Genomic DNA, 15,585 nt, shown 5'->3' on the forward strand with positions numbered 1-15,585 from the left:
GGTTGTTCACAACCAAGTCAGTCTTGCACACATGATCCATTGCATATCTAGCCCAACACTCCTTAGGGATTCCATTCAACCACATGTAGGCTGGTTCACATGTTGCTTTCAAACCAGCCATTCCTTCTTTGTGGCCATGTTCAGTGAAGGAATAGTTAGCTTTGTCAACCCATTTCTTAGGTTCTTCTGCTCTAAAACCAGCTGACTGGATGTTGGCATATATGTGTCTAAGGCAATATCTTTGTGGGGATTGAGGAAATACTTCATTAATTGCTTTAAGAAGGCCCTGTTGTTTGAGTACATAAGCAAATAATAAGATAACTATAGCAGCATGGCTATGTGCATAAGATTAAGGTAGAGTCAGAGAAAATACCTTCTGCCTGTCAAACATGATGGTGTAATTCCCAAATTGGTTACTGGTGCCAATGCAGACTCTAAGTTGGTTTAAAAACCAGGTCCACTTGGGACCATCCTCTTTGTCAACCACCCCAAAAGCAATTGGGAAGACATTGTTGTTCCCATCTTGCCCTGTTGCTGCCAATATCTGTTGACCTGTGGATAACTTGATGAAGCAACCATCAAGTCATCAAGTCCTGCATAAACAATGATATTTAGGGTCAAATTAAATAACTATGTCCAATAGTTACATTTCAAACAGGATGACATCACTAAAATTTACCTATGAAAGGCCTACAACCAGCAAGGAATCCATCGTTTGATGCCTGGAGGCAGTAGAACATGTACTTGAACCTTGGTGTGGGGGCTGGGTTCAAAGGATCCTCAAAAGTTGTCAATATGCACCTGCTTCCAGGGGTTGTGTGAGGCACACATTGTAGGTAGTCCCTCAACTTGAGATACTACTTTCTATGATCACCTTGCACAACATCAACAACCATCAGTCTTGCCCTATAAGCCAAACTCCTAGGTACATGCACCCCAAACTTCTTCTTAGTATGTTTCAGAATTGTCTCTACATCAGCCTTTACATTTGATCTAACTGTGTCCTCCACAATTTCTGCAACCCACTCTGCAGTCTTCTTGGTACTCTCTCCACAAGCTCCACAACTATGATCCAGGTGGCACTTCTTGATTGTGAATGTATCTTCATGGGCTACTTTGGAGGCAGTCATGAAAAATTCACAGCCATTCTTACTCTCTGGGCACCAAACAATAATCCTTGTTGGTTCATTCCTATGGTACTGAAAGTTTCTCAAAGTCCTAACATGAAAATTTCTCAAAGCCTTTCTAAACTCATACACATTGGTGAAGCAAAGGTCCTTGCACAACTGCTTAGGTGCATCAGGTAGATTTGGGTCATACAATTTCCTCTCTTTCTTCTTCTTCAATCTTCTCTTCCTTCCAGAAGGTAGTCTTGGAACCTCTCCATCCGAGTCAGAAATGCCCACATCACCAGGGAAGCAATATTCATCGGGTTCAGTTACAAAATCTTGAAACTTGGGGATCTCTGGCTGACTATGAGCTCTGGAAGTAGGACCTGAATTTACTGTTGCCCTTCTAACAGGCTTCAGTTTCTCAGGCCTGCCTTTTGCCACAACTCTCTCCTCTCCACTGTCAGCCTCTTTCTCCTCCTACCAAAACTCTGAAACATCACTGTCACCTTCAAACTGTGTTCTGTCTTCTGCAGCATCTATTTCTTCTTCATTTACAATATTTCCTTCACCTCTCTTCCAAGCCTTGTAAGACATCTTTATCCCTCTATAGTCACCCCTATCAATCTCAAAGTCTGAGGATGATTTGTCAATATATATCATCATCTGGTACACCATCAGATCCATCATCATCACTCTCCTCACCACCAGCCTGTCCACCATCACCACCAGGAGCTTCTATAATGTTCAAGTTGCAGCTCTGCTGTGTGTTCACATTAACTTCAAGAGGGTGAACCACTCCATCTTGTGACAGACTTAACACAAAACCAGGGTCCCCCACCGGACTGCCTATTGGAATTTGCTCTTCACAAACATTGTGAGCCCTGTTAAATTCAACATCTCTATCTTCATTTGCCTTGGCCACGATGATATTTAGCACTGCGAAATCAGAGTGGTCTATCATTTCTTCAACTGCATCTTGATTGTCCAGAAGCAATAAACCTTCATGTCCAGTTCCTTCTTCTTTTACCCAGTACATGTAGTCATCTGACCCATAGCCTTCAGTTTCAGTAGGTGCTATCAAGTTGAGAAAAGTGATGTCTGAAACAGAAAACCTTCTTTCCATGTTATCTCTGCCCAGGAAATACGGCCTCACCTCCCAAATTTCATCATCCAGCCTGCATTACATAATATGTTATTTCAAAAGCCTAAATAAGTGTTTTTTGCTACAAAATTCAGTCCACACTAACTAAAAAGTGCCGTAAGGAATCTGAATGCAACAAATGCTTCTCTGAATCCACCATGCATTTCTACTCAATCCAACTAATCCTTCAGTGCAAAATGCAACTGATGCATCCAACTAACTACTCTAAACCAGTGCATGTTCTCATGAATCACAGCAGCATTAACCTAGGGTTTGGTCAAAAACCTAACTAAAGATTGCCTGAACTTTGAACTAAACTAACACTAATGTAGAGAGTGCTGAAGGAGCTGGTGAAGAGAAGAAAAAATCTTACTCCACCCCTCCAAATGCAGAGGCCCAGTGGTGGGAGTTGGCCGGATCCGCCACCACAGCGCCTGCAAGAGACCTAGCCGCTCTGTACTCAAGCGAGAACTGGCGATTCTCAAGCAATGGCGGTGCAGCCTGTGGTGTCCGCTGCTGTGGCAGCGCCGGCTGGGTTGCGAAGCTACCGCTCCCCAGCCAGTTATCAACCTCCGAGTACTCTCCGCCGCCATCCCCCCGTTCCACCCCCACCCGTCGAGTGGCTGCCATCGACTGGTTTCGCCGCCGCCGACGCCATCGCCTAGGTCGAAGAGGGAGACAGAGTGAGAGAGAGAGAGGGGGGGACAGAGGACACGCTCGGTCGTCTTGACCTGGTCGGGACGGTGCGCTCTAACGGCCGTCATCACGCGCGCCGTCAGCCACGGCCGACAGAAACCTGATGAGCGGGCCCCATGTGTCATAACCGCGCTTAAACTGTAACGATTCGGCCATTAGGTTTTTTTTTTGGAACAGCCCACCACTTTTCTGGTAGTTTTTTGAAATAGTAAAAAAAGCGGTAGTTTTTTGCAACGATAGCCTGTAATGTGATAGTTTTTTGCTATTCGCTCCATAGTACTTTCTAACTGAATATCCCTAGTCTTTAGCTCATTAGCTAGTCTACAGGGAGTTTGTTAGCCACGATTGAGTTTGCACATTCATGCACTGTAACTGTATATGTACTGACCGCATGATCAATAAAACTCCCGTGTTGCATCCTATCCTTTCTCTCTTACAGTTCTTTTATTAGCTCAATTTTTAAAGCAGCTTTGTTTAGCTTAACTTTTGTTTTCACGGACGTTCGTAGACTTTGCGGATGCGCCCACTTACATCTCTAGCCCCCGCTCTACTCCTTGGCTTGTGATGGCGCTGCTCCATGTACATCAGGCTCGCTCTGTTCCATGGCTGGCGCCTTCCGCTTTGGTGAGCGATGGGTAATTAAGCACGGCAGGGAAGATATAGGACTGACGCCCGGCAGCGATTGACGAAGGAGACGGCCGAGTGCTGGTCTGCTGGATTGGGGATCAAGATGCAAAGTAGCTGGAAATTTACACCCGTATTTTCCGTGTCTTCTCCTGCGACAAGTAAATCACAGGCGTATTTTTGAAACGGATGTGAAATTGTCGCTCAAACGGATATATCCACCATTGAAATATGTGTAGATACATATGTTTCATTGACAAGTAATATGGATCAAAGAGAGTACAAGGTAACAAAAATTGTTCTCTACATTGAACAAGAAAACAGACTAGCATCCATGATCATCTCTTATACAATATTAATAAAAGGAAGTTTGTTGGTTTCACTTCCATGGCTTTCACCCCTTCCATTGATACATGCCTTTTTCAAACCATGTGACCCGCAAAAAAAAACCATGTGATAACCTCATTTTTTTTCCCCCAAAACGACCACCCACCTCATCGTTTCTTGGGAAACAAATCCCATGGTAACCCCATTATTATTTTCTCAAACCAATCCCACCGCTCTTTTCTAGAGAAAGAAAAAACCTTGCAAAGCAATCAAGAGAAATCAAATAAATCGCCAATAGAATCAAACTCACGTAGTTGTAAGCACACAATCTCAATCACTTCATATTTCCCCTCATGTTTGATTATAAATTCCCTCCCCACGTCATATCTCAATCTTAACCCAACACTACTGGAATTTCCAAGTTTCCCGAGTGCCGAAAAAACTCGGCGAAAGCCGTTTTACACTTGGCAGAGAGTTTGCCAGTGTAGTTCTTGGCTAAGGGTACTCGGCCCCAACCCATCCGTGAGGCTCTTGGCATACGCTCCGTCAGCCGAGTTCTGTCATGTTTGCCGAGTACTTCCTGTCGGCGGTTCGGCAGCGTCTACCATATGCCATGCCCTGCTGTCCGCCGAGAGCCGTACTCGGCTTACGAGTCCTTTACCGTGATCCCGTGTTCTGGTACTCGGCAAAAACCAATGTACTCGGTAACGACGATTTTTCCAGTAGTGCAATCAAAAATTTCCTACGTTGAACCACTAGAATAGAGTTGCCCCCGTTGCAATGCACAGATATTTAGCCAGTAGAGATAGCAACAGGGCCGTATGCAGCAGGCTAGCAGAGCTGAGAGCTTAAGGATCAAGGGGCAGCTGCCCAGGAGTCCCCCACCCTGCAGTGGTCATCTCTCTAATGGCATCGTAGGAGGCCTTCACTGCTTCAGCTTCCTGTTAGATGGACAGCCGTGTCGAAGCAGAACTCTTTTCCAGGTTCGAACGTGGCCTCGAGCTCCTCGTAGCTTTGCAGAACCTTCAGGTTCTTCGACGCGTCAAGGTTCTCCTGCAGCATGCCATTGCAACAGAGGTAAATGGCCAACCAATTCACATCTACAGTAGGCAACCCATGGATAGTAGTTGTAACCTTTTCAACATATTCAGCTACTGCGCGATTGATGATTTTCTTGATGGCTGCTTTCTTCACTTTTGATGGTCCAATCAAGTGCAGAGCGACTTCTTTTGGTACCTGAGCCACGACAAGATTCATGGAGCAGGTCAAAACACAATCCAGCTAGCATGTGCAGATGTTCCGAAGCAGAGGAACTAGTTTTTGGTTGTCACGAGAACTTACATTTGGAGTTTTCCCTGAATCATTTCAAGTAGCACCAATGTCGAGGAAAGTGACCAGCGTTAGTTTCACAAGAAAAAATTAAGCAGCTGTCTAAGCTGTAACAATTGAAACTGCTACGAAGATGCAAAGCTAAATAAATAAGAGAAGTGCAATCTACGGTTAATATAATTAAACAACTTCTATATGGATTAAAGCAAATAGCTTGGCTAATGATCCATTGAGACATACGATGAGTGTATGACACATCAAGAAGCCATTTGTTCTGAGTGTTCTTCAGATGTTAAATATTGAACTCATGGGATGAACTCCTAAGATTTTGAAGATACAACATCGAATAACAGAAACAGAGTTGCAACCGTAGCTCTATCTGAACTGAGATGGATAGGGAAATAAAAGGGTTGCTACCTCCTTTCAATCGCCGAAATCCTGGAAGTGGTTGTGCCGCGGCAATATGCTTTGATAAGACTTTCTCAAAGACAGAACCTGTCATTTTACTGCTAACAGTTACTCGTATCTGTGTCTTGTAACAAAGAAAATGGAAAAGTAAAGAGATTAAGATGAAATTTGCAAAAGAGCTGGATTTTATTTTCAGTCAATTCTATTACTGAGAGCAAAATGCCAAGCAACCTCTATCACTCCATCTTCTTCAGTAAGCACAGAAACGTGAAAATCTTTAAAGGCTACTGGTGCTTGCATGGGATTTTCTGCACCTGATAGCATAAGCCCAGAAGGTAAGATTTTCGGTACACTGTTTGGATAACATGATAAGAGGATAAAGGTGTACATTGTAGTGGAGATACTGCCTGAAGCGCTCTGCAAACTTTGTGGTTGATTCTGAAAAACAAATTCACAAGCAACTATGAGCAGTGAAGTAATCCATTAGTGCTAAGCACTAAGCAGTATGTATTACTCCCTCAGTACAATCGAGTGTAAAAGGAATAAACATTTTTAAGACTGTCAATGATCCGATTAAGCAGAAGCAACCTACCGTTTTGAACATTCTTTGTTAAATATCATCAGACAAGCAGAAGATGGTACATCATGCGAAAACTGAAGTTGAGGTCCAAGCCCCCTGGTGCATTTGTGATTCACCATCTGCAGCACATCCCACAATTTTTTTTTATCAATTAGTGTGCAAGATCATTTGCCTGTCTGAACATATATCTTTCTACCTTACATCGCCCTGAATTAAACAATAGCACCCGTGTGTCGGTGTGTGGGTTTAAATCTCTTATTAATGCTAAAACCTCTGAATATGTTCTCTCTTGTGCAAATTCTCTGGTAAGTATTAGTACTAATCACTGAACCCAAAGTTCTTCACAAGTTTATAAGGAAAATTAACCAAGAGCTGGATTTTTTTTCAGCCAGTCATTCTCTTAGAATGACAAATACATCAACCTAATGGTACCCATTCTCTTCAATTGCAACAAATTGCACCCAAAAAAAAGCACCAACATTCCCCAATATAATTCACATCAGATAGCCTCAAACCCTAGGCAACGATAGATAAACCACCCCTCAAGAGGGTAGCACCGTCGGAGAGGGGGGGGGGGGGGGGGGTACCTTGAGATTCACGAGGCTGGTTGCCGCGGCAGAGCCTCCCATGGAAATGGATAACTCCATTACTATCCAGTCCAAGAGAGCTTCTGCTGCCTTCCAATTCCAAGCAAGAAACCCCAGGAGTGGAGTACTGGAGGAGGGGCAGGAGGCAGTTATCCAATTCCCCCATGGATCCCGACCGTTGATTTTCAATCGGTCGGACAGAACGCTCCGCGTCTGTTTCACTAGCACTTCCTTCAGATTTTGTCTTGCCGCTGGGCGCGCACGGCGGCGGCGGCGGCGGCGATGGAGGTGGCGGCGGCGGCGGGGGTCTACGAGGAGATGCTGCGGGTGGTGGAGGCCTGCGCCGCCCGCATCCGGTGGCGCCTCCGCCCCCAGTCCAAGCGCCGCCTCCTCAACGGTAGGTGCCCACTGACACGCTTCTCGTTCCTCTGTTTTGCTTCTCCCTGATGGAAATTGTTTAGGAAATGCAGCGAAGTCGCCTCGTTTCTTTGCTGTGATATTGCTGATTCTTCGCTAAGATTATGCGCAAAAAAAAAATTGATTCTTCGCTAAGATAAGAGTTGCATGATTCGGTGGCAAATTTATGCAGTTGTGCAAGTCAACATCCACCACATGACCCGGCTTGGTTTAAGTCGAGCTAGGTTCAGATAGTTTCAGAGTTCGATAACATATACTAGCTCACACATGCCGTAGTTAGTTCCAGTAGGTTCAGAATTTGATACCGGTACATGGGTAGCTTGATTGGGAAGCTATGGAATAATTGTGCAGGGCGACTATATTTATGTATATCGTGTGGCATTTGGTACTAGTGCACTATGGAGCGAACTTACTAAACTGGCACTGATGAACTGTTAGCAGATATCACGTTCCTCTGCACCGGGTTGCGGCCTGTGATACTGATGGACTACGGCGGCACGATGCCCCAACTACAGGAGAACCTCTGCAGCCTGCTGCACCATGCTCGGCAGGTGATTGCCCGGTTTCGATGTGTTGAATTATCTCCTTCATCGCTGCTGAATATCCATCCATAACATCTCTCCCTTGCAAAGTAGAAAATCAGTCAGATTTTGAAGCTACGAATCTTGTCATTCTTGAAATTTGTATGAGCGTGCATTGGATGCGACTACTTCGCTGGTTCAGTAGTAAGCCCTTGTTCCATGGAGAAGAGCTGTGGCTCATGTTGACAGGCATATAAGTTAATGGGATCTGATCTTATGTCTTAGCAAGTGATGAGGACTTTGTGTATTGCTTTGCCACCAAACAGTTACATTTAGGACCTGTATCTAGATTGCTGGCCTTTAAATTGATGCTGGTTAATCACGGTTCCATCTCAGAATGTTAAATTTACGCTATTGTTGAGAGTTGTGGTTATCATCTCTGTCAGTTTGCATCTCTCTCGACTGGGGATGCAAATTTACGACCCTCAGTGCACCCTCTGACCCTTCTTAGTTCAACCAAATGAACTAAATTTGCAAAAGTAATGTGACTTCTGAAAACTTTGTTCAGTAGATTAAACTAAATAGGGTCAGAGAATACGCTAAAGGTTACCCATTTGCACCTGGAATCTCGACCAATCTGTACTAGTCTTTCGAGTATAGCCATACGACCATGTACTAATGTGCGTTTAAGAAGCAATGTACTAATCTGTTTGATCTGCAGGAAGCAAGCATATTGAATCCACTAAGGGTGATGGTTATGAAAGATATGCTCTACTTGATTCACGCAGAAGGACTTGCTGAACATGTGTCACCAAATGCAAGGTCACAGCACCAGCTAGCTTTTGTGGACCTAGAGAAAAGCTGTTGCGAAGTCTTTACCTTCTCAGATCACACTTCTATTTTTTGGTCTATTGCCCTGTTCTATATTCCTGACTGATCTTCTGGTTCAGCTGCTTGCAAACACGGAAAAGAACGAAACCATGGTGGAGCTTTTATCGATCCAAGATCGATTTGCAGCTACATTCCCTCTTGAAGCAGATGTAGAACCTGAAACAACACAGCAGAAGTCAAGACTTCCAGAGAGAGCCACTGATGTGGAGCGCACTGGCATCAGCATTCCCGACACAACCTCACTGGTTGTTGATCTGAGTGCCTTCCTAGAGGGTACCCAAATGGCACTGCCTTCTCTGAATGGGTAATTTCTGGTTCTCACTTCCTAGAGTACCAAAACTCAAAACCATGGAATGCTAGTCCACTGAACTCGTTGCATGGACACTTGTAAACTAAAAGTATGGCATGTCTCGTTATAGAACATGGCACCTTTTCTTTTGCTAATTCTTCTGACATCAGAAGGAAATGCCTTGCACAGCCTCAAGTTTGCTATGTTGCCAAAGCTAGCCGTTTCAAGTGGCCTCTTCCAACTCATTGTTTCACGTTGCAACATTCGTAGGTGGCTCTTGGGTTATCCTGTAACATATTTATTTCGCAATGAAAGTGGTGAGACGGCCACTCAGAATCTCTCCAAGCACTCTCTTCATATCTACAGGATATATGTGGTCAGGTTTGGCCTTTTTCACGAATATGCCAGTTGCCGTTACTCTAGGAAGAATTTTCTTTTAGCGCTTATACTGGTAATATCTTACTGTAGAAATCGCCATTCAGATTCTAAGCAATCAGAAGAGGAACTGTTGAGGTAAACTATATATTTTTACAACTTGTTTCGATCTTTCTGCAAGGGTATTTCACTTGCAATCTTACAAACTAACAGTGACATGGTATGCCAGTTTTTCAGTTCCGTGTGACATCAGCATGAAACGCGAGGAAGAACCATGGGCCAAGTCATTTCTAGCTCGCGTGAACGGGAAGCTCGAGCGATGCAGCCAAGTCTGGGCATCAGTGCGTTTGGAGATTGAGGTCTTCCAAAGCCAGTCCGGGGTCATCGTGCTGTAGCTCAGATCACCGTCATGCAGTTTTACCACACGATGTCTGCTAAGCTGGCATGTTCAATGCTTGCTGATGTGTGTTGTCGATGTGTTGTTCGATTGGAGAACTGAAAGGTCTGAATGAGATGTAGTATCATTGGTCTGTTTGTATGATTGGTGCGTCGATGCATCATCTCATCATCATGATGTGTGTCGTGTTCATCTGATGGTTGGATGATCCACATCTATCGGCCAGGCGTTGATGAGCACATTGAACTATCCATGTGGCTGCTAATAAGTAGTTTCATATCAGGAGTGAATAGCAAAAACCTACCACATTACGGGCTATCGTTCTGAAAAACTACCGCTTTTTTTAATTTTCCAAAAAACTACCACAAAAGTGGTGGGCTGTTCCAAAAAACCCAAGTGGCCGAACAGTTAAGTTTTAAGTGTGGTTATGACATGTGGGGCCCGCCCGTCAGGGTTTTGTCAGCCACGGGGCTCACGGCGCGCGGGTGACGGCCGTTAGGGCGCACGAGTCGTCCCGGCCAGTTCAAGACGGATCCGGCCCTCACTCTGTCTCCCTCGCTCTCACTCTCCACTCCCCCCTCGCTCTATTTCCCCTGGCCGAGCTCGCCATCGTCGCCGACAACCTCCGTTCCTCGTCGCCGGCCAGGATGCCTTCTTGGAATGATGGGGATGAGAGCTCCGACGACGACAGCATGGGGGGCAACCTGATGGACATGGAGTACTTTGTAAGCCTCTTCCTCCTCCTCTCTGTCATTATCTAGGGTTAGGGTTATAGTTGAATCGATTTGGGCCGGCTGGGTTGATGAGCTCCATATTGGTATGGATGGTTTCGTTTGGTTTGGTTAACTGTTAGTTTTGCTCTAGGGTATGAATGGCACTGTGATGTCTGATCTGATCTACCTTGTACATCTGACCTTGAGCAAGGCAAAGCTTGACTCAAGTGGAACTATTTGATGCATTGGTTCTGATCTACCTTTGTACTGCATGTAGGACACACCTGACACCAACCCTGAGCCACTCTGGTGTGGTGCTCCCATGGAGGAAGTTGCCAAGTGCACTCTGCACCAGATGAACCCTAGGAAGTGTGTTGCTTTTGAAGGTGCTAACATTGGGAGGAGGTTCTATGGATGCCCTGTTCAGGTGAGTAATTTAGTATGCTGGGTGGATTCAGTTATGCCTAGTGGATTCAGTTAATGTGTATGTGTTTTTTAGTTTGCAGAAAGTAAGTGAATGAAGTATGCTAAGTGTTGGTTTTGTTTGCATAGAATAAGTGTATTGAATGGATATATGAAGTCAGTCATGGTGGATGGATATATTGATTGATTTTTGTTATGCTGTATTGAATTGCATATATTTTTGAATTTGTACATTAACTCTGTTTGAATTGAGTTTAGTACTGAATTTATGGTTACATCTCCTCCTTGTGTAGCAATGCCCTTTTTGAATTGAAGTTAGAACTGAATTTATGCATTTTCTAAAGTATGTGTTGTCTGATCAAACTACAGGGAGGTCTGAATTGTGGTGTAGTTCAGTGGGTTGATCCTGCCTGGCCTGGTGTACTTAAGAACTGCCTCATCAAGATGTGGGAAATGTTCCATGAGCAAAACCTTGGAAGGATTCAAGACAAGCATGCATATGAGGATGAGGTTGCCAAGTTGAAGAAGGACTATGATCATCTCTGCACTGAGTATCATAAAATGGTTGATGATGTTAGCAAGATGTTTGACTGGCAGGATGGTGTTGGCAAGATTGACTACCAGAAAGCAATGGATGCTGAGATATATGAGAAGCTAAGGCTAGCAAAAGAACAGAAGTGTATCCTTCAGGCCCAGGCAGACATAATTCACAACACCAGGAAGGCTATGAAAGAGATAAAGGTAGACATGGATCTTCTTGCACAAGAGAAGAAAGAGCTTGAGAAAGTAGTTGCTGATCTGCTGAATGCTGGCCATGGGAGCAAGGAAAAGCTTGAGAAAATCAAGGCCATACTAGAGGCTTGAAGATTTGGACAATGGTGGTTAAGTAAGTAAGGTGGCCTACATATATAACAGGCCTTGCAAGATGATGGTAGGAGTATATTTTGTGCAGTCCTATATGAACTGTTCAAGTTATGGTAACTGGAGTGGTGGTAGTCTTTGAGAACCTTTGCTAAGTCTGGCTTATTTTATTATACTGTTAAGAATCTATCTATCTTAAGTAATGCAGTGAAGAACTGTTTTATTTCTTTAGGTTGTTTTCCTGAAACTAGCAATCCTGTACTAGTTTATTTTTGGGCCTAAAACCATTATGTACACAATGTGGGCCTAGACTGGGCTGGTTTATTACTCATGTGCCTACCTACCACCAACCATTAGTAGTCTATAAAGCCCACCCCTTGGCAGAAACCGCAGTCAATCCCCCCCACCCTTCTCCACCCCCCAGCCGCCAAAGAAACCCTAGAATCCCAGGGAGAAATGTATCCTGGAGAGGTCATAGATGGAGAAGAAGAGGTGCCCAGGGGAGCTAGGCGCAGAGATGCAAGAAGGAGGGTGAGAAGGCAACTTGCTGAGATGATCCTTGCAGCACGCAACCGCAAGGACATAGAGCAGTTCCTGGAGGCATTCCCCCCTGGCTCGAACCCTAGTGATGATGATATCATCTACTGGGCAAGGGGAGGGCAAATTTCCATCCTTTTTAGGTCACTAGGCAGAGGTGGACTAGGATTCTGTACCGATGATGCTGCTGTTATGTTTCTGTGTTCCTAGATCTATCTTTCTGTCTATGACTCTGATGTTTGAAGTTGGTGTTAGAATAATGTTGAATGAGCTATGTATGTGATGAATCAAGTTGTCTATGATGCAATGTATGAAGTTGGTGAAAGCAAAATGTTGAATGATCTATCTATGTGATGAATCAATCTGTCTATGATGCAATTTATGAGTGAATGTTTTATCTATATTTGTATGTATGAATGATTTGATCTGGTGATCTTGATGTTTAAGGTTAGATATGTTATGGTTTGGTCTAGATGGCCAAATCTTGATGTTTTAGTTTTTATCTGTTAGGGTTTGGTCCTAGATGGCCAAATTTAGGGTTGGTCGACAAGTTGCCCCCCAAAGTGACCAAATTTGGCCACTTTAAGGTTGGTCGACAAGTAGCCACCCAAAGTGGCCTAATTTTGCCACTTTAGGGTTGGTCGACAAGTAGCCACCCAAAGTGGCCTAATTTTGCCACTTTAGGGTTGGTCGACAAGTAGCCACCCAAAGTGGCCTAATTTTGCCACTTTAGGGTTGGTCGACAAATGGCCTCCCAAAGTGACAAAATGTTGCCACTTTAGGGTTGGTCGACAAGTTGCCCCCCAAAGTGACCAAATTTGGCCACTTTAGGGTTTGGTCGACAAGTAGCCACCCAAAGTGGCCAAATTTGACCACTTTAGGGTTGGTCGACAAGTAGCCAACCAAAGTTGTCTAATTTTGCCACTTTAGGGTTGGTCGACAAGTGGCCTCCCAAAGTGACAAAATGTTGCCACTTTAGGGTTTGGTCGACAAGTTGCCCCCCCCCCCCCCAGTGACAAAATTTGGCCACTTTAGGGTTGGTCGACAAGTGGCCTCCCAAAGTGACAAATTGTTGCCACTTTAGGGTTTGGTCGACTAGTTGCCCCCCCCACCCCCAAAGTGACCAAATTTGGCCACTTTAGGGTTGGTCGACAAGTGGCCTCCCAAAGTGACAAAAATTTGCCACATTAGAGTTGGTCGACAAGTAGCCACCCAAAGTGGCCTAATTTGGCCACTTTAGGGTTGGTCGACAAGTTGCCACCCAAAGTGGGCAAATTTTGCCACTTTAGGGTTGGTCGACAAGTTGCCCCCCCTCCCCAAGTGACCAAATTTGGCCACTTTAGGGTTGGTCGACAAGTTTGGCCACTTTAGGTTTTGGTCGACAAGTGGCCACTCAAAGTGACAAAGTGACCAAATCATATCAATCAATTATCAACAAAATAAATCAATTGATCTACATAACAATGATGAACATAAGAAATAATTTCATATGAAACAATTCATAACTTAGGTCATATCAAATCAAAATAGAGCTTGACAGCAGATAACTTAATTGTTCCAAGCAGTTGAAACACACACCACATAACTTAATTGTTCAAATCAAAACAGAGTTCACTGCAACTAACACAGATAGCAAGCATGCCTAACAAGCATAGTTCAAGGCATAAAGCAGAGATGAGTGCAACACATTCAATGGTTGCCACTGGCTGTGAAATACAAAGCAAATTTGCTTGGGGCCTTCCTCTTCCTCTTAGAACCAACATCAGCTTGACCTGATGTTGATGCTGCCCTTGGAGCATTGAAACCTATTGCAACTCTTGATCTGGTGTTCTTCGCTGGAGATGATGCACTTGACCTGGTGTTGTTGGCTGGTGCTGAAGCAGGTGTTGGGTTCTCTCTCTTTCTTAATCCAGTTGTTGAGACCACAGTACCAGATGTGGTTGCCCTTGTTGAAGTTGTTGCTGGTTTTCTGCCCCTAATTGGTCCTGAAGCTGCATTTGCTGCAGCTGGAGCAAGACCTGAAGCTGGAGCAGGACCTGAAGCTAGGGCAGGACCTGATGATGTGGCCCTAGCTGGAGGTGGCCTGGGTGGTGCTGAAGTTGCTGGGTAGGATGCCATGTTTTCCTACAATTAAAAACAAGTAGCATCTCAAAAGATGGATGCATTAAAAACAAGTAGCAGAATTACAAAGATGAATTGGCTTAGTTACCTGGTGATTGTTCTTCCTTGTCATAAACTTGGCCTTAAGCCTGTCTTCACATACTGTCCACCTGTGGCCTTGCTTCCCACAGTTACTTGTATCCTTTGGAGCTGGCACTTTAAATTGACCCTTGCTCCTAGCTGTCTGCTTCTTGCCTTTCTTCTCCCTAAAAACTGGTGGTTCTATGTCAGGTGTCTTGGTGTTGGGCCAGAATTCAGGACCAGGGACAGGGTACATGATGTGCTGGTCTGCAGCCTTATTCATTTGCTTCTTAAAGAATGGATGCACATAATCTTCTGGGTGTACTTTTATCTTCTGCATTGCAGACATTGCATGGTGGCAAGGTGATCCAGTCATGTCCCATCTCCTGCAAGAGCAGCTCCCTTCATCAAGCTTCACACAATATGTGTTCTCTCCACTAGTTACTTGCCAGATATCGGGGCCAGCTATGTTTGCTTCACAGTATTTTAGCCCACTTCTTGCTCTCTTCAAGCTTCTCCATGTAATGTGGGGTTATTTCCCACCTACAGCTCTCTGTTTTCTCTCTGATGCCCTGGTACTTAACCATTAGTTTGGTCCTCAACCCTTCAAACATGGTCTTAATTGGTTTGGACCTAACATCTAGAATCATTTTATTGAAAACCTCACTAAAGTTGTTCACAACCAAGTTAGTCTTGCACACATGATCCATTGCATATCTAGCCCAACACTCCTTAGGGATGCCATTCAACCACATGTAGGCTGGTTCACATGCTGCTTTCAAACCTGCCATTCATTCTTTGTGACCATGTTCAGTGAAAGAATAGCTAGCTTTGTCAACCCATTTCTTAAGTTCTTCTGCTCTAAAGCCAGATGACTGGAAGTTGGCATATATGTGTCTAAGGCAATATCTTTGTGGGGATTGAGGAAATACTTCATTAATTGCTTTAAGAAGGCCCTGTTGTTTGATTACATAAGCTAGTAATAAGATAACTATAGCAGCATGGCTATGTGCATAAGAATAATACAGAGTCAGAGAAAATACCTTCTGCCTGTCAGAGATGATGGTGTAGTTCCCAAACTGGTTGCTGGTGCCAATCCAGACTCTAAGTTGGTTTAGAAACCAGGTCCAGCTAGGCCCATCCTCTTTGTCAACCACCCCAAAAGCAATTGGGAAC

At 44.4% G+C, this 15,585-nt stretch overlaps 2 protein-coding genes across 3 annotated transcripts; one reads left to right on the top strand and one right to left on the bottom strand.

Annotated features, from left to right (window-relative positions):
* Positions 1-4,598: 4,598 nt before the first annotated feature.
* LOC123122183 (trigger factor) lies at positions 4,599-7,048 on the bottom strand. Its single transcript, XM_044542328.1, has 8 exons — positions 6,805-7,048; positions 6,230-6,336; positions 6,026-6,075; positions 5,869-5,951; positions 5,647-5,761; positions 5,242-5,255; positions 5,035-5,136; positions 4,599-4,953 (listed from the first exon to the last, which is right to left on the bottom strand). Exons 1-8 carry the CDS (start codon positions 6,862-6,864, stop codon positions 4,834-4,836), a joined length of 651 nt encoding a protein of 216 aa, XP_044398263.1. The 5' UTR covers positions 6,865-7,048; the 3' UTR covers positions 4,599-4,833.
* On the top strand, positions 6,920-9,835 carry LOC123122182 (uncharacterized). 2 transcript variants are annotated; one of them, XM_044542326.1, is made up of 7 exons: positions 6,920-7,201; positions 7,660-7,772; positions 8,464-8,613; positions 8,693-8,937; positions 9,193-9,303; positions 9,391-9,435; positions 9,527-9,835. In XM_044542326.1, exons 1-7 carry the CDS (start codon positions 7,087-7,089, stop codon positions 9,690-9,692), a joined length of 945 nt encoding a protein of 314 aa, XP_044398261.1. In that variant the 5' UTR covers positions 6,920-7,086; the 3' UTR covers positions 9,693-9,835. The 2 variants fall into 2 exon arrangements, with proteins under 2 accessions (XP_044398261.1, XP_044398262.1); XM_044542327.1 differs by having other exon boundaries at positions 6,994-7,201; positions 7,663-7,772.
* The last annotated feature ends 5,750 nt before the right edge of the window (positions 9,836-15,585 follow it).

Source organism: Triticum aestivum, chromosome 5D (assembly GCF_018294505.1).
Source record: "Triticum aestivum cultivar Chinese Spring chromosome 5D, IWGSC CS RefSeq v2.1, whole genome shotgun sequence".
Classification (NCBI taxonomy): domain Eukaryota; kingdom Viridiplantae; phylum Streptophyta; class Magnoliopsida; order Poales; family Poaceae; genus Triticum; species Triticum aestivum.